The sequence below is a fragment of the Daldinia caldariorum genome (assembly GCF_022478825.1).
Source record: "Daldinia caldariorum strain CBS 122874 unplaced genomic scaffold F4812scaffold_6, whole genome shotgun sequence".
Lineage (NCBI taxonomy): Eukaryota > Fungi > Ascomycota > Sordariomycetes > Xylariales > Hypoxylaceae > Daldinia > Daldinia caldariorum.
The window spans coordinates 70,993-92,934 of record NW_025953042.1 but is presented as its reverse complement, the minus strand read 5'-3'; the positions used below and the strand labels follow the sequence as shown (position 1 = coordinate 92,934).

The 21,942-nt window shown below is 47.9% G+C and overlaps 6 protein-coding genes across 6 annotated transcripts; 3 read left to right on the top strand and 3 right to left on the bottom strand.

Moving 5' to 3' along the window:
• Window positions 1-79: 79 nt before the first annotated feature.
• Window positions 80-709, bottom strand: F4812DRAFT_458153 (deoxyuridine 5'-triphosphate nucleotidohydrolase; the record flags this gene model as incomplete). The annotated part of the gene is made up of 1 exon (XM_047937320.1): window positions 80-709. One exon carries the CDS (start codon window positions 707-709, stop codon window positions 80-82), a length of 630 nt encoding a protein of 209 aa, XP_047790939.1.
• A 457-nt stretch (window positions 710-1,166) lies between these two features.
• F4812DRAFT_337467 (uncharacterized protein) lies at window positions 1,167-2,720 on the bottom strand. Its single transcript, XM_047931607.1, has 2 exons — window positions 1,387-2,720; window positions 1,167-1,278 (listed from the first exon to the last, which is right to left on the bottom strand). Exon 1 carries the CDS (start codon window positions 2,504-2,506, stop codon window positions 1,502-1,504), a length of 1,005 nt encoding a protein of 334 aa, XP_047790938.1. The 5' UTR covers window positions 2,507-2,720; the 3' UTR covers window positions 1,167-1,278; window positions 1,387-1,501.
• A 1,868-nt stretch (window positions 2,721-4,588) lies between these two features.
• Window positions 4,589-6,114, top strand: F4812DRAFT_458151 (uncharacterized protein; the record flags this gene model as incomplete). The annotated part of the gene is made up of 2 exons (XM_047937319.1): window positions 4,589-5,140; window positions 5,200-6,114. The coding sequence occupies 2 exons, from the start codon at window positions 4,589-4,591 to the stop codon at window positions 6,112-6,114; spliced, it is 1,467 nt and encodes a 488-aa protein (XP_047790937.1).
• A 4,812-nt stretch (window positions 6,115-10,926) lies between these two features.
• Window positions 10,927-12,811, top strand: F4812DRAFT_423874 (Ser-Thr-rich glycosyl-phosphatidyl-inositol-anchored membrane family-domain-containing protein). The gene is made up of 2 exons (XM_047933785.1): window positions 10,927-11,436; window positions 11,507-12,811. Exons 1-2 carry the CDS (start codon window positions 11,214-11,216, stop codon window positions 12,190-12,192), a joined length of 909 nt encoding a protein of 302 aa, XP_047790936.1. The 5' UTR covers window positions 10,927-11,213; the 3' UTR covers window positions 12,193-12,811.
• A 2,132-nt stretch (window positions 12,812-14,943) lies between these two features.
• F4812DRAFT_458149 (nitrate transporter) lies at window positions 14,944-16,717 on the bottom strand (the record flags this gene model as incomplete). The annotated part of the gene is made up of 3 exons (XM_047937318.1): window positions 14,944-16,312; window positions 16,380-16,459; window positions 16,553-16,717. The coding sequence occupies 3 exons, from the start codon at window positions 16,715-16,717 to the stop codon at window positions 14,944-14,946; spliced, it is 1,614 nt and encodes a 537-aa protein (XP_047790935.1).
• A 3,464-nt stretch (window positions 16,718-20,181) lies between these two features.
• Window positions 20,182-21,797, top strand: F4812DRAFT_423854 (uncharacterized protein). The gene is made up of 2 exons (XM_047933784.1): window positions 20,182-20,713; window positions 20,879-21,797. The coding sequence occupies exons 1-2, from the start codon at window positions 20,520-20,522 to the stop codon at window positions 21,534-21,536; spliced, it is 852 nt and encodes a 283-aa protein (XP_047790934.1). The 5' UTR covers window positions 20,182-20,519; the 3' UTR covers window positions 21,537-21,797.
• The last annotated feature ends 145 nt before the right edge of the window (window positions 21,798-21,942 follow it).

The following is a 21,942-nucleotide window of genomic DNA, read 5'->3' as shown; positions in this document are numbered from 1 at the left end:
TCCAGTTCTCGTATTCCCATTTGCATGCTGTACGCCATGGTAGGTATCTACCTAGGCTCCATAGGTAAGTACCGCCAACCTAATTCTTCCCCGTGCTCCCGAACCCGCCGGCGCCGCGCACGCTCTCCTCCAGCTCCTGGACCTCGACGACGTCGGGGGTATAAATGCGCTCGACGACGAGCTGGGCGACCCTGTCCCCCGCGGCGACGGCGAAGTCCGCATCCGCGTGGTTGAACAGCAGCACCTTGACGGGCCCGCGGTAGTCGGCGTCGATCACGCCCGCGCCCGTGTCGAGGAAGTGCTTCGCGGCCAGCCCCGACCGCGGCGCGATCCGCCCGTACGTCCCCGCCGGCACGGCGATCGCGAGGTCCGTCTCGACGAGCGCCTTGCCGCGCGCGGGGATCGTCGTCGCTTGCGACGCGTACAGGTCGTAGCCTGCGGAGAAGGCGCTGCCGCGCGTGGGCAGCTTGGCGTTCGGGGAGAGCTTTTTGATGAGCAGGGGCGGGGATTGGTCTAGGTTTGGGACGGGGACGGAGGGGGTTTCGGAGGAGGAACCCATTTTTTCGGTGGTGGTGGTTTCTGCTGTTGTTGTGTTGTTGTTATTTGGGGCGGTTGAAGCTGCGTCTGCTGCGGCGTCTGTCTTGACTCTTTTCGCGGGCGGAGAAGTCGGCGGAGAAGTGGCAGATGCAGATGTAGCAGCAGTGGTCATAGTCCTGTACGGAGAAGAGGATTTATAAGAAGAAGAAGAAAGAGGAGGATAGAAAGAATGATGATGATGATGATGAGTGGCAGGAGCTGGGTTTGTTGTTTGTCTTGGACTGCCCACCCTAAGTGAGCGTTTGTAGTTGGGTAGTTGGGTTTGTAGGAATCGGGTTCCAGCAGTTGCGGTGAAGAAAGATTTACACACGCTACGGCGGAAAGTGGGATTATAAAAATACATGACGGTGGGACACGCGCGGGTTGCGGCGAGTCGGCGACGCGTTGAGGGGCGTCTGCATAGGTTAAGTCATGTATGTACCTACCTATAATGCTAAGGGGAATGAATGGGATTGGCCAATGGGCCTAAAGGCGTGCTGAATTGGACGCCAAGAATTTTCATGTACCCTATCTTATGGATGTACCCGTGTATCTAGGTTAGATAGGAGGTACCTAACGTTAGGTACATCCATACACAGAATGTAGGCGTGGTCAACCATGATAGGTAAATCATTCCTCATGTCCACTACCTATCTCGGGACTATATATTTATCGCAAACAAGACACGTGGAGATGTATCACCTAATTTGTTGGTCTTCAAGTTGCTCCTCTTCAGACTGGATAATCCCCCGGAATGTTATAAGAAATCTATAGGCTTTTGAACCCCCTAGGCTTGAAATTGAACTTTACCTGATACACATTTAGAAATTGGCCTGGTCAGGTTTGATGCTGTAGTCTTTGCGTTGTATTGCGTCTTGTATGTACATCAATATATCGTGAAACAGGAGACGAGAGCTTGAGCGTATTATTCGTCCAGGTCTTTACCAAAGTCGATTAGCCGAAGCTTCGTGGAGTCCCTAGGGTGAAACTGCGCAACTTTAGATCTGACTAGGAACCTTGCAGCTGCCGTCTCCCTGGGAAGTTGGACGTAGGCGGCCGAACTATCACCATCAGATTGTGCTAAGGCGTTGAGTAGTTCCTCCGTTAGAGTACGCATCTCCTCACCAGCAGCTGCAGCTTCATCCCGGCTACCTGCTTTAGCTTTCCCTGACGACTCACCGTCCTCTCGTATACCCCATATTTCATCAATGCGTCGTTGTCGTTTATCCTGGTCGGGGTTCTCCTTTGCCTTCTTCAGCTTGCCCTGTGAGCTAAATCCAGCGGCGAGATCGTCCCCGTCAATATCCATGATATCGCCAACAACAGGGCCACCCAGTTCCTCAGCGGCAAGCATACCCGCGAGATGCTCGTCGATGAATTTTTTGAGCGCTTTGAGAAGGGTTGAAGTTTCTTTATCGTAGTACTTTTTCTTTTGCTTCAGCTCGTTCATCCGTTCTGCAGCAATGTCTTCCGGTCCCATCTCCATTCGGCTTTCCAAGCCATCCCGCAACGATTGTATGCGATTGCGCAAACTTTGCGAAAGGGCTTTCTGATCTTCAAGATTGGACTTTTCCACCTCAAGCCGTCGCCTGGTTTTCTCAACTGATTCCCTATGAGAGGCTAAGTAGGCCTTGGTTTCCTCCACAGTCTGGTGAGTTTTGCGGAGAGCTAGGAGAGCAGGCAATACGGATTCCGGATATGGTAGGAAAGGTGTCTGCGATGCCAGTTCATCGTAAGCTACCCTCATGATATCCCATGGTGCCGTCAGGGGATGGTACTGATTTGAGAGATGTGCATTTGAAGTAGCGCGCAGCTCGTTCAGCGCGGCCTCATGTTCTTTGACTTTTTCTTGAAGCTCCCGCAAGGTCTCTTGAAGGTGGGACGTGTGAAACAGATCCGTGTCGTCGCTAAGACGCGCTCCGTTATCCATTTCGTCGTGGGAGCTACCTAGGTAGTTAATGATTCAGACTGCCAAGACAGGCTCTCTCTTGTATTTCAAACAACGTTACTTGAGGTAGGGTAAGATACGGTTGATGTCTTGCAGCTCTCAGTTTTTACAAATGGACGTCTATATTTCCCTATTGTAGAATATATGCAGCTAGCAGCTTTTAGCAGCCTTTAGCAGCCTCTAGTTGAGAGCATGGATTCAAGGGGGGTGCCAAGAAATGCAACAACAAGGTCAAGTGCCGACGGATCTGCGGCACAAACACTCCTGAAGCAGGTCTTGTTGATTAATCCCAATTCTATTGAATACCATGTATTGAAAAATACACGTGGTATATTAGTATAATCAACGATTCGAGAAGGTATCAAAAACCTAGCATTATCAAGTTAGTACCACTAGTTAGAGAGAAAAAAAAAGATGGAGATGAAAGATAAACTAGAGTTGTTAAATTCAAATTCTCGGAATAATAGTTCAAGGATATCACGTACTGCAAAGAAATCAACGGAATCAACCTTCCTTGATGTACACGGTGTGTTGTACAACATAACATTCGTACATAGGTACCTACCTACCTAAGTAGCTGGAATGGAGTTTGGAAAGAGCCTACTTACCTCGTTGGAGTACAAGCACACTACGTGGGCAAACACCAAAATCAGAAGTATAGACGATGGCTGACGAATGTATGTGTACTTAGCAAGCGTGCTGGCGTGCTGGTGTGGAGCTGAATTTTGGAAGGCATAGTTTTAGCGCTAGAGCCAATTAGGTGGGAATCCATGACGCTTGGACAACCATCTCCCCTAAGATTTTGTGCGGAGGAGAACCCCATCGCCCTTGCAAAAGAGAGAAGAAAAAAAAACAAGCACTGGGCGCACTGGCACACTGGCACACTGGCACGGTGTCCACTCTAGGTTAGATCTTTCTTGCATTAGAGTGAGACAACCTTTATGTAGACAACCTCCAACCTTACAATACGCATCTTGCCTCCTTCAATTCAATCTTTTATCCACCCCCCCTTCATCCTCATCCTTCCTCGCAACTCGTATCACCCATATCGCATTCGTTGCGAGTTGCGATCTCAGCACACTGCACCTCTTTTTTCTCTGCACCCCTTCTCCCCCTCCCTTCTATTACTATATCTTCGTTTAATTACCCCATCATCCCGCCTTCTTCCCTTGTTGAGGATTGTTGAGGTAGTTTCGCAATTAAACTTCTCTTTAACAGAGACAACGAGCAATAGTCGCCTTTAAGAGTCTCCTTTACTGCACCTACCCGCAGCAGGAGAAGACATTTTATAATTGCTTGAGCGCATCTTTAGTTCACTGCGAGAAGACCAAACGCGACGCGGGTCGACCTTCCCTCCACCGCCCTAACTAAAGGTGCTTATCTGCTAGAGAGGCAGTTTCTCTCGTTAGAAGGGAGAGAAAAGTGCGCAACATAATAGAAAAGAGAAAAGAAGAAAAAAAAGGAAATCGGTGTCGAGTATCCGCCTGAGATCTTTCCTATTTGACGGAGTAAAAGGTTTGAGAACTGACTACGTCTCTGATCCTGCCACTTCTTTCCATACCATCACATCCTACTTTTGTCTACTTCGTTCGCCCTTCCATACTTCTACCGCCAACTTGATCACCACATCTTCGTTTTGGTCAAGCTAGCAAAATCCTCCACCTCCATCAAATCGCCCTCAGCTACCGTTTAAGGTCATCACCACCACTCTCGTCCTACCAAAATTCCGCCTTGCAGCACGAGCGTCTAGGTCCCAGCCGGATCTTTCATTATCATCACTCTTCTCGTTGTCCCTGTCGTCATCTAATTTGACGACTTCGATCTCGTCCCATCATCGACCCTGCCTTACAAGTCCGACCTGACCTCCAGATCCCGCATACAAAATATTCATCAACTTGAGGGTACTTAAAAACCATATCACGCCCCGAACCATTGCACCTGCACGTTTTCCTTCGAAAACCCTCAAGGTGTAGATAAAAAGAAGTCGATAATTCAATCTCAATTCGACCGTCTTAACGGCCTACCGTAGCGTCCGCTCAAGAGTGAACAAGTTCATAGAACAATATGTCTGCCTCTCCTACTCACCCTACTAATCCGGCTAAACGCCCTCTGGAGGATGCCTCCTCTCCTTCCCGCGGCGGTGGCGATCAACCCGAAGCCAAACGGCCCGCCCTTGACAAAGTCAACAACGCAGATAACGACAAAGATGTCGAGATTCCCGAGAGCAATGGTGACATCGCCTCATTGCCGCTGGTTGGAACTAACGGCACAGTCAAATCCGAGGATACCAGTCAGGATAAGGCTGAAGTCAAAGACGACCAGGGCGATACTGTCGTACCTGATGTTGATGAAGCCAAATCCGCCGTAGATGCCGCAGTTTCTGGTGCTACAGGTGTGTCCGGTGCCGCTGCGACCAACACTCATGACGAGACCACCTGGATTCATATCCGTGCTGTGATCTCTAGCCCTGAAGCTGCCACCATCATCGGTAAAGGTGGCGAAAACGTTTCCAATATCCGGAAACTATCTAATGCCAAGTGCACCGTTAGTGACTATCAGAAAGGCGCCGTAGAGAGAATACTTACAGTCAGCGGAGCTGTCGAGGCCGTAGCCAAGGTATTTCTTAGCCACTCATCCTGTAATATTTTCAAGACAGTAGCTAACATTGATTTTAGGCATTCGGTCTAATCATCCGGACATTAAACAACGAACCTTTAACAGAAAAATCCAACACGCAGTCTAAGACATACCCTCTTCGCCTGCTCATTCCGCATGTGCTTATCGGTTCCATTATCGGGAAAGGCGGTGCCCGCATTCGTGAGATTCAAGATGCTTCGGGAGCGCGGCTTAACGCCTCTGACTCGTGCCTGCCGCTATCCAGCGAGCGTTCCCTCGTAGTCATGGGCGTAGCTGACGCTGTTCATATTGCTACTTATTATGTAGGAAGCACGCTCCTCCAGCAGCTTAACGAACGCTTTGGGGGGCCGGCAGCCTCTGCCTATGCCACTCGGAGTGGTGGTCCGACCGGTGTGATACCCGGAGGAATGCAAGTAGTTCCATACTGTCCCCAACCCGCTGGCGGCAACTTCGGTCAGCGCGAGAACTATGGTCGACGACCTGACCCCCGAGCTCATCACATGCCGCCCGCGCCGTATGCGCAGCCCTACCACCCGCATGCTGCCACCCCGCAACCTAACCCTAGTGTACCGATGCACTATACACCCCAGGCGGCAGGCTATGGCGCCGCACCACACATACCGCCTCATCACGCTCCTCACGTGGGTGGCCCCCACCCTCACGGCGGTCCTCCGACCCAACCAATGCACGGTGCTGCTATCGCAGGAGCGCCTATGACCCAGCAAATTTACATCCCCAACGACATGGTTGGTGCCATCATTGGTAAGGGTGGTCAAAAAATCAATGAGATTCGGACAATTAGCGGTAGCGTGATTAAGATCAACGAACCGCAAGATAATAGTAATGAGCGGCTTGTAACAATCACGGGAACCGAGGAATGTAACAGGATGGCACTGTACATGCTCTACTCTCGACTGGGTGAGACACCTAAAGCACCACGCGGCCGCGCGTAATAAGGGTCAACCGAGAACTAATCATTACCATGACGAGCAGAGAGCGAAAAGCACCGCATTTAACGATTGATAAAATAAAAATAAAAAATTATATCCCGTCGGCTCTCGGCTTCATCTTCGAAAAATTTTGGTCGCGTGGGGGGGCATTTTGTGTTTCAGCACATCGTGTTCATTGTTATCTGGTCCTGAACCTATTTGGTGCATCGCCCCGGGGAGGAGAAAGGTCACAGGAGATGGTGGCGTAAACGGCTGGGTTGCTAGTAGCTTCATATGATTTTTTTTAGGTAGTTGGGCAAGAGTGAGATTTTTGATCCTAACGAGCGGTAGTGCCATTTGACACGGCCGACGGACGGACGGGTACGAGATAGGAGGCTGCTTAGCTTCATGTGATCTCTGCGTCTTTACTAGTCAGGCAACAAATACATGTTCTTCATACGGATATGCGGTCGACCTACGCTACGTGCTCCTTGTTAACCTCGGTGCCGTTGCCGTTATGAGTCTACGAAATTTGCATTTACGACATATCGGTGGTACGTCTTAATCTAGGTAGTTACGTTTTGGTAGGAGAAAAGAAATATGCTAGCTCTGAAGTAGTTTTTGCTATGTAAATGATTTATATCGATCCTGCTTTTGTCATGATGATATTTCGTACAGTTTACGCCTACATCAAGCATAAACTGGTGAATATATAGACGAATGTATGTATAGAGGCAGATACTAGCGGTAGCTAACGAGTAAAGGAAACGTTGAGATGCCTAATCCATCCATCCATTACCTTGCGCCTTAACTGCCGTTAAGGACTTGTAAAGGCCAGTCCGTCTAGGTTGTTGTAGACAAGTAGTTAGGTTAGGTACTTATCTCGTTTAACTACACCAAGTTCATCGCTGCTTATCCAAACAATGAATGGTTCGGCTCAGGGTCGACTACTATATGTCCCTGTTTATGGGTATATGGACATTTCTTCAGTGGTACAGCAATAGTGGCGTTTCTTAAGCACTCCTCCTATGCGGACAGTCTAAGCTGTTACGCTTCATATGGGAGGGAGGTTGTTAGTTCTGCATTACAAAGGCTTTACCAGTTACCAGTGATATATGATACATAGGGTTAGGTAACTATGTAACTACTAGTGTTCGTTTTGAGCAGGAAGTTTCATCTAGACGCTGAGATGAGTGCAATGGCAGTAGTACTTGACCGTCCATGATGTTTGGTACCAGCTACCTCTTAGCTGCAGTAGTGGTATAGGTATATTGTCCCTAATACAAGTCTCAAGTTCTGACAGCACGAATCGGTATGCGACGTAGACATGGCAAGGTATGTCCTCTAGCTTACGGTCAAGGTTGAGTAGCTCTCTGCGAGTGTTCTCATATTCTAGATAATGAATCGGGGAATCACGGTCGAGGTAGAGGGCACCAAAACTATTTCCACGACTACACGGCTTTCCATTTCCCCAGCCTGGCTTAAGATCGCAAACATGCTCATAAGTGGAATTTGGCGTCCTGGAGGTTAACTGGACCATAGTTACCTAATCCAATATATCAATCCGATATAATGGATTGTGATTCGAGATTGGTCATTTCTTACGTGATACACTATTTAGTTCTAGCAAACGTGGTATGATAGTTGACTTACCAAACACATGGCTTGATGGAACAAACCCATCGTAGAGCTAGAGCTGGGATAAAGCAACTTGGTTGATGTTTGAGTGGCCCGAGGCATTTAGTTTATTTAGAAGACCTGGACAAGATTTGCTGAAGTAATATATTTTCGTACGTAAGTCCGTATATATGTATTACCGCATACATATGTTGCTTGTTGACCCTTGGCGCTATAGCAAATAGACATTGGATGGTGTGATGCAAGTCGAGGTAAACAATGCTGCTGCAGACGTAGAAGAGGCAGTAATAGGCGAGTAAAAATGAGGGCTTTTGGCGTTTTGTTGGCTTGTTACCCAGAAGGCATCTTCTTCGCTCGCTCACTGCGTCTCGAGGTATAACCCGTTTAGAAGGGGAAGATATTGCTAGTTGAACTAGTCAATCACTTACCTACCTAGGTAGACATATACTCCCTTCTATAGAAATATTGTGCGAGAGGTTCGAGGAATTACTCGGGGCCAAACGCAACGCTGCGATACACGGCATATCATCTGCTCTGTACCTATGTATTCATCGTCGCGCTCTCTATAGCCAACTTATAAGACGGGACAATACCCAACCTTAGTAGTGCCTTCGCCAGGTAGTAAAAGTAGGTAAGCAATGTCTTACCTACAGCCTCGTCCAGCGTGTTAATTAGGGAGGTAGCACGCCACGAGTTTGTATTACCTACTGGTAAGATTATACCTTCGGTATTGTACAAAGCCGGACCGAACGCCCGAAGTTTTGCGTACAAGGGAGTTTAATGATTTCCCCCATTATTACGCACGAGCCGTCGTAGTCGTCGTCGTGGTCGTCGGATATTATATACCCAAAGAATTCGAATGTTTGAAACAAAAGTGCGCTCCCTTACATCTCGATTGTCTTCAGCCCTACGCCACCGCACATGGGAAAAGCGTTACAGCATCGGAAGCGTTCTAGACCTAGCTTAGGTTAGGTTAGGTTAGGTTAAGTTTGTATTGGATTTCCAAGCGTGGCTGTCGATGATTTCGCTAACCGCCCTGGCCCGTCCCCTTAAATAAGTCGGGCTAATATAATAATATAAGAGTACTATAGCTATATCGTAGGGTCAGCGCTAAGAAACTAGAACCACTACTAGAGGACGAAAAGAAACAGCCTGCTATTGTTGCGGCCTGGCAGCTTAGCAGGGCAGGGCAGGGGGGCGCGTGAAGCGAAGGATTCCTTCAGCTTGGTTTAGGGAAATTGAATGTACGATGTAGGACCAATGCGTGCAATCAAAAATGCTATTCGCTTACACTAGTAACATCTAGCATCTTACCCATCAGGCGGTGTCTGTCGCACACGGGGAGGCAAACTTTAGTAGTTATTTCATCTTACATTGGACTTTTGTAAGCCGGGCTTGATTCGTCTGTTCCTTGGTAATAGGGGGCTAGGACATGACATTTGAGCCAAGTAGGTTATGGGCTGAGCTGGACACGAGCTACGCGACAAGGAGAGCAAAAAAAACAAAAAAAACCAACCCGAATCAAGATGTCATTCTCGATATCGTCTGCTATGCTATGCCGTGCCATGTTATGCTATGCTATGCTATAGAGCGGAGTAGAGGTGGACTCGATGACGTTTTAAGGACGATGTCACGCCAGGCTTACCCAATTTACGAAATTTGCAATATGTATCGTATGTATTGTATAATACGAAGAGTGGTAGTTTGGGACACTAGGTGAGGCCAAGAAAGCTTCGCGCAGCCTTACAACGATCTCTCTCGTGTCGTGCTGTGTAGAGAAATTGGTTAACGAGAACTGGAGAAAGGCTATATCGAGAGTTACGATGTAACAAGAACATTTACGAGTGTAACGTAGACGTTGAGAGAGGTAGCATAGCATAGGACGATCCCCCGGCTTTTGAGCATTAACACCGTGGGTAGTTCTGCCATAGTTAAACGCATTAATGAGTTTGACAGGTTTGGTTGGAAATCGGATGATTCGCCCGAAAGTCCTAGGTAGGTAATTGTATAATAGGTCATAGTTATTATGCATACCTACCCAGCCTAACCTAAGGTACGAAGTATTACCTAACATCCGCTATACCAACCTAAGGCCATAAAGCCGACCCCGATAGAAACGGGTCCAGTCATACCGGATCGGACTGCAAGTGAGGTTAGCTGCAGCAGGAAGTTGCCTTCCTAGATGAGCAGATGGGCGCCAGGAACAATCGCCCACGCTCCCCATTCTTTAAAGTAGGTACGGATTACGTACCTCAGTATTGTACAATAGTACTTAATATGCTATCTACCAAATTTGGAATTGTAAACTAAAAACCTTGTAACATTCTTTTAAACAGGTAGGTAGGTACCTAGAGTTATTTTGAATCTCAACTCAGCCTCGAGGCTTAGAATGCCTCAAGTGGCAGAAGTGTGCGTGTAATATACGATTAGGTACCTACGTAACAAAAGCGACGTTTCAATTTATTCGTTTATTTAACGCGCATAACCAGCGCTACTTTGTGACTTCGCCTTACTCCAATCACTCACTCAAATCGAAGCTATTTACGGGTTATTAAGTAGGCGATGTTACATCCAACAGCCCAAGGGCAACCGGGGTGTAATAAAAGAGAAAAATAAAATAAAAGCCGGCTTTTTTTATTTTTTATTTTTTACATGCCCCCCTTTCGCCTTCGCTAACTCGTTTGGTCTTCCTTCGCGAGGGTCTTTGTAATTTTACCGTTTTTGAAAACCCATGCGACTCCGGCCCCATTGGCTCCATTGGCCAGTCAGAGTGACGAAAGAATGGATCTTTAGGGGCAGGTGGACAGGTGGGCTGCAGTCTGACCAGTAAAGAAATCTGGGTTGGCGGATATCACATGTACCCAGCTTAGCTTCTGGCCAACTGGAATGTATCTTTTCTTGTTTGCTTTGCCTGTGGGATACCTGTCGCGTCATTAAGTGAGACATGAAGAGAGATCTAGCCCGCGAAACTGGCACGCCTCCGTCGACTAGGGGCCCATCGCCTAGGGGATCGCCCAGGGGAACGAGCCCAGGATTGCCATGACTGGAACTGACAGGTTCTGCCAGGCATAATAGGCATAAACAGGTGCAGCAGGCAACGCCAGGCAACACCAGGAACCAAACATCTGTTTGTTCTTAGTACCTAGGTAGGTAGGTAGGTACCTCTAGATCGTATCGCGCCATGAGCTGTGCCTCTCTCTCAGTCACCCTCCCCTCCCCAGTCTTAGTCAACTAAATATCATCAACCATTTTTATCTCACGCCCTCCTGTTTCTTTTTCTTCTTTTTTTCTTTTTTTCCTTCTTCCAACATCCAGCCGTAAATCCAAAAGTCTTTTTTTAAGACTCCCACATTCTTTTAAATCTTCGCAGCTCCGCTCAGCTCGCGTCAGCCCAACGGCACCTTCCACTCCTTTATCAACCTGCCTCTCCTTCTCGGCACTCGTGGTCCTCAACAACCTCCAATTCCCTTCCAACTTTAGTCAAGATGCGTTCTACCGTTTTCGCCTCCGCCTTGGCCTTCGCTGCCTCGGCCTTCGCCCAGACTCCCGGCTACGCCGTCATCTCCTCTCCCGCTGAGGGCCAGCAGGTTCCCTCCGGCAAGACCTTCACCATCAAGTGGGACGCTGGCAAGGACTCTGGTCCTGTTACCATCACCCTTCTTGGTGGTGAGACTCCTACCACTCTCTCTATCGGACCTGTCCTCGCAAGTAAGTAAAATATCGTTGGTATCCGAATTGGTGATTTGTATGCCCGTATTAACAAATATTTTTTTTATAGCTGTTGATGTTAGCGAGGGCTCTTTCACCTGGAATGTTGACTGCTCCCTCGGCAAGGACAAGACCTACGGTATCAAGGTCGCCTCCGTCGCCAACCCTGCTACTTTCCAGTACAGCTTTCCCTTCGCCATCGCTGGCCCCTCTTGCGGTGCTGTAGAGAGCAGCAGCAGCAGCAGCAGCAGCAGCAGCGCTGTCGTCTCTATCGCCACTAGCACTGCTGGTGGCTACCCCGTCTCTGTCGCTACTAGCACTGCTGGTGGCTACCCTACTCAGGGATCCTCTACCCCCAGCAGCAGCTCTGTTGCCACCAGCTCTGTTGCCACCAGTTCTGTTGTCACCAGTTCTGCTCCCTCCAGCACTGCTCCCTCTTACCCTACCCTGAGCGTCTCCAGCTCCGTCAAGAGCAGCAGCAGCGTTGCCAGCAACACCACCAGCGCTAAGAGCACCCCGAATCCTACTTACTCCGTCGTGGTTCCCTCCGGCAACCTGTCCACCACTCACCAGACCCCCACCTATGTTCCTACGACCATCGTCACCAGCGCCAGCTACGCCGTCGTGACTCCTACCCAGAGCGGTAGCCCCTCCACCTCGGCTCCCGTCACCATCCCCACCGCTGGTGCCAGCAACATCGCCGCTGGTTCTCTGGCTCTTTTCGGTGGTCTTGCATTCGCCCTCTTCGGCATGTAAAAAGCTTCTTACAGCTAGAAGATTTTTTTTTTTTTACTTGTTGAGAGATGACGTTTTAATATAAAGATTTGGTTGCGTTGTTTTTAAACCGGCGTGAGCAAGGGAATCGGAGCTAATGAACTAATTGTGGCCACACAAACCGAGATACCTTTCTGAAATGGCACCGGCTGTAGATGCGGACATTATATCCAGGTTCTATATGATGCTCAAGTAAAGCATTGTGACCAAGCCTCTATTCATGTCAATATAGACAGGCCTGCTATACCCGAATATACCCCCCCATTAAAAACTCATTGCTTCTTGTCTTTATTTGCACGTGATTTGGAGATGAAGAATTGCATTGCGCACTTGCTTTTTGGCTCTAATAAGTCGTTTCTGCGCTGATGGAAACGAACTATTGATTTGAGTATTTGGTACAAGATGATACCCGTAGTCTCAATCGAGGAACGTCGTAAGGTTCAGTTCGTCAATAATTAATACTACGTAATTGATCTGACTTGGAAGTACTGAAGTCAAGATAAATAGTATCGACGTTTTCCGAGTCGAAGTTTAAAGTTAGTTACCTAGGTACATAACAGGTAGTTCAACGGTAAATTTTTATTAGATTTTTTCCCGCTAATTCTGCCTACGATATCATTATCCCACGTGGAAATCAACCCATGCCCGTGTAACGATTGAAGATCGACAAGATATAGATATAGACATAGACAGACGTACAACAACGGGCACGATCCCGATCGCCGGTCTTTCCTTTTCCTTTTCCTTACAGCGCATCACCGAATCGGGAAGAAGCCGATGACGATCACGGATGGGACTTAGGACGTAAAGTACCTACCTAAGCTACTTTTCCCAATATCTCCTCGGATCTTTTCTCCATTGCTTTAGGTAATCTGTCGCATACGAGAGGGGAATGGAGGAATGGAAAGGCTGCTTTTGTTGCTCGTTTCGGCTTTATTGGCGCGGGTACCCCGGGGACGCCATTCCTCCCTCAACCGGCGCTCGAATAGCCTACTGGGCTCGCTAACTGCCGAACCCGGGTATCTTTGAAACCGGTGTTTGGAATTGGGAGGGGGATGGTTTTCTTGAAACCCTGACCCTCTGACACAGTTGGGATGATGATGGTTGTATTTCGTATGAATTACAGTTTTCACTTGTTCTACTTATAACAGCTACCTACCTAACAAGAGAGGAATCCTATGGAAAGAAGGAATTCCAAGGTGTCAGCACAGTGATATTCGAAAAATTGTTAATTATTAAAAAGCAAAAAAAAGAAAAAAAAAAAAAGATATGGAAAATACTACTCCCACGGGTATGATGTAGAAATGAGCGTCCCAAGCAAATCGGTTTGGTGGTCGACAACTTCCTCGTATTGCGACGATAACCATCCATATCCACCGCAGTTTACATACCTGTTAAACACATAACTAATAGTTACCTAGGTAGGTACCTGTTATCTATTCTTAAGTATCGTTATATTCGAGATCTACACTTTATAGTTACCCTAATTCCATACCAACTTCTGCTGGAACCAGTTAACCGTTTCGTAATTATAAACCGTCTTTTTACAGTTAATATTTATTAATATTTATTATTTTAAATATTTATATAAAAGTAACGTTTGACACGCTTTTAATAATAAACGTTCGAAAGGCTTTCGAACGTTCAAGCGTTTATCTCCTTCCCGTTGTCCCTGTTACCTTGATCCAATACGTCTTGACGTACGTACCTAGGTAGGTAGCAAGAGGCCCGGCTGATTAAGTCTTCGGAATCGTCTATATAAAGGCCTCTCCCTCCCTCCTTTGAAAGCGATTCTTCTTTCTTTTCTTCTAAGTTTTCAACCCTCAGCCAGCCAGCCAAGCCACTGTAGCCAGGACCTAGGACCCAGGAGTCATCGTAGCCCCGTAGCCTCATCACGTAGCATCGTAACATCGTAGCATCGTAGCATCGTAGCATCGTAGAATCTTCAATAGCCTCAGAATCCTACTGCTTCTAATTGCGTTTGTACGCTCGTTTGTACGTATATACGTACCTAATATCCCTTCCCGTTAGCTCCCGTGGCTCCCGTTAAGGCTTTTGTACCCCTTTTGGTAAACGCGTAAACGTTCGAAGTCAATTCAAACGTTTAAAAGATTAAATTCTTCATTAAATTTTAATAATTTAAAAATATAAACGTTTGAAAGCACTTCGAATATCTGAGATCTTCTTGAACGCTTGCCAAAGTTATTCAACGTTCAAGAAGTTGGAATTTTTTTAATGAAAAAAAAATTAAATGGTGAATAGACGGTTAATTAACGGTTTACAAGAACCAGCGGAAGTTGATACGGTTCCATCCAAGCTCCAAGTCCCATCGTTATCCATCTATGCTATCGCTAATCGACTTAAACCAACTAGTGGTTATTGACAAATTATCCTTAGGTACCTCTTTACCTTACCTTTGCCTGCAGTACCTTATACATAATAAGTACCTAGACGGGGTATATACCGAAAAACCCACGCTCCTCCCCCTCCCCCTCCCCCTCCCCTTCAAAAAACGCCAGCCCCAAGCTTCATTCCTCCGTGTCAAATCCCCAAAAGGAAAAATTCCAAACGCCAAGATAAGATCCCGTATAAGTCGATAAATCAATAAATAACCAAATCGTTAAATATAGTAAACAAGAAGGTCAAGTTTCATCCTTCACCAAGGAGGAAGAGAGGAGGGGGACGCCAAGACCAAGCCCAAGCCCCAAAAAATAAAATAAAAATAAAAATAAATCACCGCCCACCGACCTGCCCCTTCGGCACGGGCGGCACCCAGCACAGCACGAGGTTGAGCGCGATGGTGATCACGCCGATGACCCAGAAGGCGGCGGCGTAATCCGTCCCGGCGCCCATGAACCGGAAGACGATGGCGAACACGACGCCGCCGAGGTTGCCGCCGGCGCCCGCGGTCCCGGACACGACGCCGTTGGCGTGCGGGTGCACGTGCGGCACGAGCGCGAAGTTGGCGCCGTTGCCCGCCTCGATGAACAGCGCCGCGAGCGTCACGAGCCCGACCATGGTCCCCAGGTCGTGCGGGTCCGTCTTCCCGACGACGACCAGCGCCGCGCCCCCGACGCACCCGCACGCCACGATCCAGATCTTCTTAGCCCAGACGCTGCCGCCGCCACCGCCACCGCTACGTCCGCGTCCCAGGTTCCGATACAGGACGTCCGCTACGGCGCCGCCGAGAGGCCGCGTCACCACGTTCAGGAACCCGAACATGGCGGCCCAGTTCGCCGCGTTCGTCTGCCCCAGCCGCGGGAAGTTCTTGACGTAGTACGACCCCAGCACCGCGTTGATCGCCAGCTCCCCGCCGAACGAGCACATGTACGTCAGCACGTGGAAGATCGTCTGCGGCGAGGCGATGACCCGCGCGGCTTCGCTCCACGTCGGCTTCTGCACGACTTCGCCCTTGGCCGCGCCTAGGATATCGCTCCTCGGCATGGGCAGGGGCAGGGGCAGGGCCGCTTCGTGGTCCCATTCGGCGGTGAGCTTTGGAGGTTTCTTGGTATCCTTCTCGACATCCTGGATGCTGTTTGCGCCCGTGGAGCTGGAGCTGGATTTGTCCGTGATGTTGCCAGGGACGTCGACGACGCTGTCCGCTGCCGTGTTCGGGGTCGCGTCGCCGTCTTGAGTGGCCAGGTTCTGCTCGACGTGGAGATGTCGCTCGGACCATTTACCGGTTGGCGTGTCTGGACATAGAAGCAGCATCAATATGCCGGTGGTGATGGTTATAACGAGAGGCACGACGAAGGTAAGCCGCCATGCAACGCCGTCCGAGTAGCCCAGGGCCACGAAGGAGTCGAAGACGGCCGGCATTATGAAGTAGGTAATTCCCCCGCCGGCGTTACCCCAGCCTCCCGCGAGGGCGTTGGCGGTACCGATAACATTCTTGTCGAAGAACCCCGTCGACCAGACGAGACAGGGCACGAAGGACCCGCCGAGGATACCTATGAAGAAACGGCTTACGTAGAGGCCCTGCGCGTTATGTACGAGAGGGGCCAGGCCAAGGGGGATCGACCCGATCAGCAGCGTGCCGGCAAATACCCAACGAGGCCCAAACCGATCGCAAGCAGGACCGGCCGCGAGCCGTACCAACAAACTCCAGTAGGTCAGCTTTTGAAAAAAGGCAACGATAAAAACCAAAAAATCAATCATAAAACACATACGTAGCACACAACGAGACAATATTGGAATTGGCAACTTCGGCCGAGGTAAGGTGAAGGTTGGATTTGATGGTATGCGTCAACTACGGAAGCGTGTGTAAGTATCAGTGTCAGTTGTTTGCTTCTCCCCTTTTATTGTGAAATTTCATAAAAGGCATGAGGTGAGAGATACTGACCAGAGGTGGGAACGTATACCACGCCCAAAAAGCTACCATGAACCCCCACCAGGAGAAGAAGAACACGCGCCCGTAGACATTAAAGACATTAAGAACAGGGACAGAGCGGGCCTTGCGGTTAATGGGGTCGATTTCCGGGGCAGCCCAGAGGCAGGACAGCTTCATCTTGAGTATTCAAACACTAATGAGCCCTGAGAGAAATCTTACAATCAAAATATTCGTATATTCTCTCAAAGGGGGACTTCGTTGGATGAGTTCCCAACACGAAGCTTTAGTTATGGTGATTTTGACTGTTTACTGGTATGAACTGGCAAACTGATGGGCTGAAAGGGGCCAACGTATATACTCTCCCGTCCGAATAGCGTATACTCTTAGATTAGTGAATAGAATTACCGTGCAATTGAGCATCTCCGGACGAGTCGTCTCTGAAGCGGGTCTAGAGTAACGGTCCCCACCCGAAGGCTACGCAGGTGTTTTCCGCGGAAGCTTCTCCTGGAAGATAAAAACTGAGATGTGCCGAATCGGAAACGTCTAACCCAAGTGGTGAGGAAATGGCGTGATGGAATTGTCCAATGACTTATCGAGAATAGTAGATCTATAAGTGGCGAGGAGGCTCCTCTCCTATCGATGACCTAAGGGAAAGAGACAGAGAGGGAGAGCTACGACTAGGAGCTGATCTCGACGGGCCTGATAAGATATATCCCTTTAAAGATTGGTGATGTATTGACTAAAATATAGCCATTAGCGTAAATTCTGATAACTGATATAGCCTCATTTGCCTAGCCGCGCTACCCACGACGCACATCGATAGCGCCGGTGGCTTGCTGACGGTAATACGAAGCAAGAATGACCGGATACGGGAGTTGTGATCTTCCAACAGTCAGCCGAATGTGTATATATGCACCAACGAGTTTGAGTTGTGATAAACTCCGACCTCATTAAGTGAACGCCGTCCACTAACTAATAGTAAACAAGACAACCCGAATACCGACTGGCTGGCTGACTGGAAAGAGAGAAATAGATTGAGAGAGTGAGTGACGTTTGAAAGGCCCACCTTGCTTCGCCGTAAAATTACAAATCAGCCAGGGCGCGCACCTGGAAGAGGACTCCCAGCAGCGAATCAGACATGGCATAAAGTAATTTGACAAGTTTCCCGTCGTAAAAGCAGGTAAAACGAGCAGCACGGATATTCGCAGACGCTCAGATGGACCGGTCAGGGGGTGTACGGTGTACGCTAGCCAACGCCGACGTTCCAAACGTCCAACAGGCCAGGCCTCCTTATCTTATCTGGAGGCGTCTAGAGACTAGGATCTCTTCGCCGATGCGTATATACTATACCTAGTAGGAGGTAGGCAGGTATAGGGCTAAGACTTGTTAGACGATGGGTATTTCCCACCACCACCCCCCCCAGCTCTCAGAGATAAGGATGAGGGCCGTCAGTGGCTATTATCTAGGGAAGAGAGAGAGAGAGAGTCCGGGACAGGATTATCGCGTAAGATCTCCGCGGCCCCGTTGGGAAGCTTATGCTTTTTAACTCCGGAATGTTATGTCATATCATAACAGTTGATTAGGTAGGTATATTTCAAAAAAACGATGATCAATCCGGGGTAAGAAATGTAATGTATCTTGAACGCAATGCATATGCTGTAGCAGCCAGTCCCTTGGTCCTTTGGTCGCTCGGGAATCCGACGAGTTGGGTTGACCCCGAACGACTGGCGCGTTCAGACGCAATTATCCCTGCAAAATGTCAGCTTGTCAGCATCGAGGTTTGACAAGGAGGATGTAATTACTACCCTACGAGCTTTTTTGGCACAGGACTCTCTCACACTCTCTAGGACGACTTATTACCCAGAGTTACCTTAGGTTAGGTTAGGTACGTAGGTAGATAAAAATAAAAAGGGAGATGGATGGGGAAACTTGGAGCCCCAAGAGCCGCCAGGATCTTGATGGCTCGAAATCTTATGAATTACTATGTAGTAATTATGAAGTGTAGTTTTTCGATTTAGCGTAGGTAATTGTTGTTATTGAATAGATAAAGACCAGCTCCAATGCTCCACCAGATTGGTTTATCCATCTTCTTTTTCTTTTTAAAACCCCCCTGTCTCCTTTATACCCCCACGTATTTTACTTAGTACATTACCTGGTACAATACAATACAATACAATACCTACAATGCGACTTTGAATGTTCTCTTTACCCAGCCTTACCATCAGGGAGAGTGATAAATCACAATTCAGCCTTACGAATATTTGGTTGGTTAACCAGACCACAAAGCCTTTGTGTACCTGCGTTGCGGATATACGATGTAACGATATTATCAATCGCATGAATAAGAGTGGACAATAACTAGATGCACTCGTTATACCGTATGGCATAGAGGTGATACGAATAGGTAATTCCTTAACTTCACGACCTTTGATAACTACCTAAGGTACCATTAAATTGCTATCGCTTTGGTCCTATAGGTTTTGTAATCAGGAGGATTTGGAGGTCAGCATCCAATAAGTATGCAAACAAAAGAGGAAATATAAGAAACAGAGATATGATATAAAGACAGCCCAAAATTGCCAACGTGCATGACGCACATTTGTCGTCATGTTAGTACTTGAAATGGCCAGGCCAGTATTTGTAAGTGATAACGTTTAAGAGATGGGCACAGGTTGATTTTGGAATTGGTGTCGTTGATTAAAAACGGTTGTACTAATTTATATAGTAACACAATTGCCGGTAGTAACGTTTAACCAACTGTCGGGATGGGACAAAGTCAAATAAGTGCGTAACATAAGGGTCTGAATTTAGGTTTCGAATTTGTGTAGACTTATGACCCTCATTGGATATCAGACATACCTAGGTACCTATCCATCCTAATAGATCGGCTTCTCGAACCGGATACTGCCTTTCTTATCCCATCTTCACCGCTGGATATGGGTACCTGTTACGGATGTCGTTGTGCTTCCACTATTGATATCGGTTCTCCCACGGCACTCCCATGGTGCTCCTGAGAGCTTAAAAGTCGTAGCCGGTACTATAATAATGCAGATCCTAGCCGTTATTGGGGAACCTTCTCGTCATTGGCATAGAAATGCAAAATGCGGTAACTTAACATCAAAATAGTGGAGCGGCTATTGGCTACGGATCTCGGAATGTTAATCCGGTAGTCGGTATTTTGGGTGTTGAACGAGAATGACATTAGACTAACTAGTGAAGAGCCTTGTCAATTGAAGTCGAGAATAGATCATGACTAGGCTAATGCTTAATTGTCTAGTTTTAGCGTATGTCTTTAGGGTGTTCTAGACTCGTTAGACGGAATAAGGAAATAACCCAAGTCGATTTCTTTTTATTGTTTAGAGTATGGTATTTACTGTGAGGCATGTGAGGCTCTCTAATATGCCAATGGTCACAACATCCACTGAACCATCTGTTGAAGCCTTCCTGATTTTGTCGACGTATTCTGCGGCCGCTACTGGCGAACTGTTTGTGCTTCTTGGCTGTAAGCAATGACTGTGTATACCTAGTTAGGATCTCGGGTCGGCTTGGTGGGGCCGTGTCCCGGTAGTTTAAAAGTTGGGTATGAATCTACTAAGATCCAGCGGTGCCGTTGCCGAGCTTGATTCGGATACTATGTGGCTGTTAACTTTGCGGTTTACTTCCTCTTGCGTCGGTTGTCGGTTTACAACCCAGACCAGGATTTTCTCCAACCAAATCTGAATGATGTCAAAGATGCTGGGACAGTTACATATTTTTATGGAAGCCGTGCCGACAAAGGCATTAGAACGGCCCCGGCCGCCATATGTGAGGTTTATATCCGTGGCGAGTTGACAAAGTCGGTGTGATTCCGCTTCTTTACAAAAACTTGCCTATGTGTGACTCGTAACTTTCCTTCGAAATAAATTTTTATTAGGAATTTTGATATTCGAAGGTTACTTGCTGTTTGCTGTTTAGAAATATTCTACTACTGTTAAAAAACATGGCAGACCTTAAAGTCGATAAACCCCAAGATCCCGAACAGAGGAGATCTGATAGTATGCAGACCACTAGCTCTAGCTCTTCGTCGACTCTATCATCTAACATGGACTCGATATTTTCGAGGGCGTGGTGTCATATGATGGAGCCTGTTCGTCCTTCCGGGTTTGCGGAGTTCGAATTACTTATTCTGACGTTGTAAGTATCTAATTTCCTGTATGATAAACCAGACTTTGAAAAGACGAAGAGGCATCCGGAACATAGTAGATGCACAGGCCGGCTAGCTGGACGTCTAGAGTTTCATGAAATATGTTCCAGTAACAGGTACCTACCTAGCATTAGCTAACATATTCTTGATATTAGTTGTACGGGCATGCAAGATGCCATCTCTTTCCCCGATTTCCACTGCTTCGCGTCGAATCAGACGGGAAACACAGTTTTCCTCATGCTGGCCATCATATTGCCCTATCTCAACGGTGAGACGTTCATTACGGCAAATATCGGGGCAGCGCTGGGTTTCTTCCTCTTGGGCGGATGGGCGACGGGCCAGATCAGCCACCTCGTCGGACCGCGACTAAGACTATGGCTTGTCTGCTGCAACTTTACCCAGTCGTGCTTAGTATTCGGCGCGGCGGCTATGCAGTACCGACACGGAGTAGTGTTAAAGGGAGGCGACGCAGTGATCGCTATAGGACTTCTGGCGTTTGCTTCTGGTAGCCAGGTTGTGCAGTCGCGATCCCTCCAGATGACGGAAATAAGCACGTCGATGGCCACGGCAGCGTGGATCGATCTGCTAATTGATCCCAAACTCTTCCAGCTAAATAATCGGCCACGTACAAGGCGTGCTATGTTTCTTGCGACGCTTGTTCTCGGGTCACTTGCGGGTGCGGGTATCTACCGATCTGCTGGTTCTTGGGTAGCCATCCTGATATCGGCTGCTGGAAAGATGCTTGTGACGATCATGTATCTATTCAACGGCACCGAGAAACCAAAGACGACGTCTGGCCAGGATGCTTGTTAAGTGGATTCAATTTCTATGTAGGTAGACATATCACGTTGGATACTAAAGAGCGAATATGCAAAGATGGGTAGTAGGTAATATTTAATTTTAATATGTTTAATAGAGTTTATGATCATTAACCGTCAATTTTATGAGTTATGGACGAAGTGATGACTTGTAACTTAGTAATGAGACGGCATAAAAAATGATATAGGGCATAATAAATAAGATAGAAGTAGCGACGAGGTTTATGTACCTATTTTAACTTATTGAATGTTTACCTTACCTAATCTAACAGCGGGATGGCCCCACAACTTTATCTTGCCTGCTCAGATTGCTTGCAAAACGCGGCGTTGCTAAATTGAATCACCTGCACACGCGACTTGGTGTCACATGGCCCGAGCTTTTTTTTAGAGGGTCTGTCGTG

Bases quoted from the DNA above. Each gene is read 5' to 3' on its own strand.
- F4812DRAFT_337467 (XM_047931607.1), bottom strand. From the start codon at position 2,506: ATGGATAACGGAGCGCGTCTTAGCGACGACACGGATCTGTTTCACACG.
- F4812DRAFT_423874 (XM_047933785.1), top strand. From the start codon at position 11,214: ATGCGTTCTACCGTTTTCGCCTCCGCCTTGGCCTTCGCTGCCTCGGCC. The intron at 11,437-11,506 runs GTAAGTAAAATA...TTTTTTTTATAG, and splicing joins TATCGGACCTGTCCTCGCAA to CTGTTGATGTTAGCGAGGGC.
- F4812DRAFT_423854 (XM_047933784.1), top strand. From the start codon at position 20,520: ATGGCAGACCTTAAAGTCGATAAACCCCAAGATCCCGAACAGAGGAGA. The intron at 20,714-20,878 runs GTAAGTATCTAA...TCTTGATATTAG, and splicing joins GAATTACTTATTCTGACGTT to TTGTACGGGCATGCAAGATG.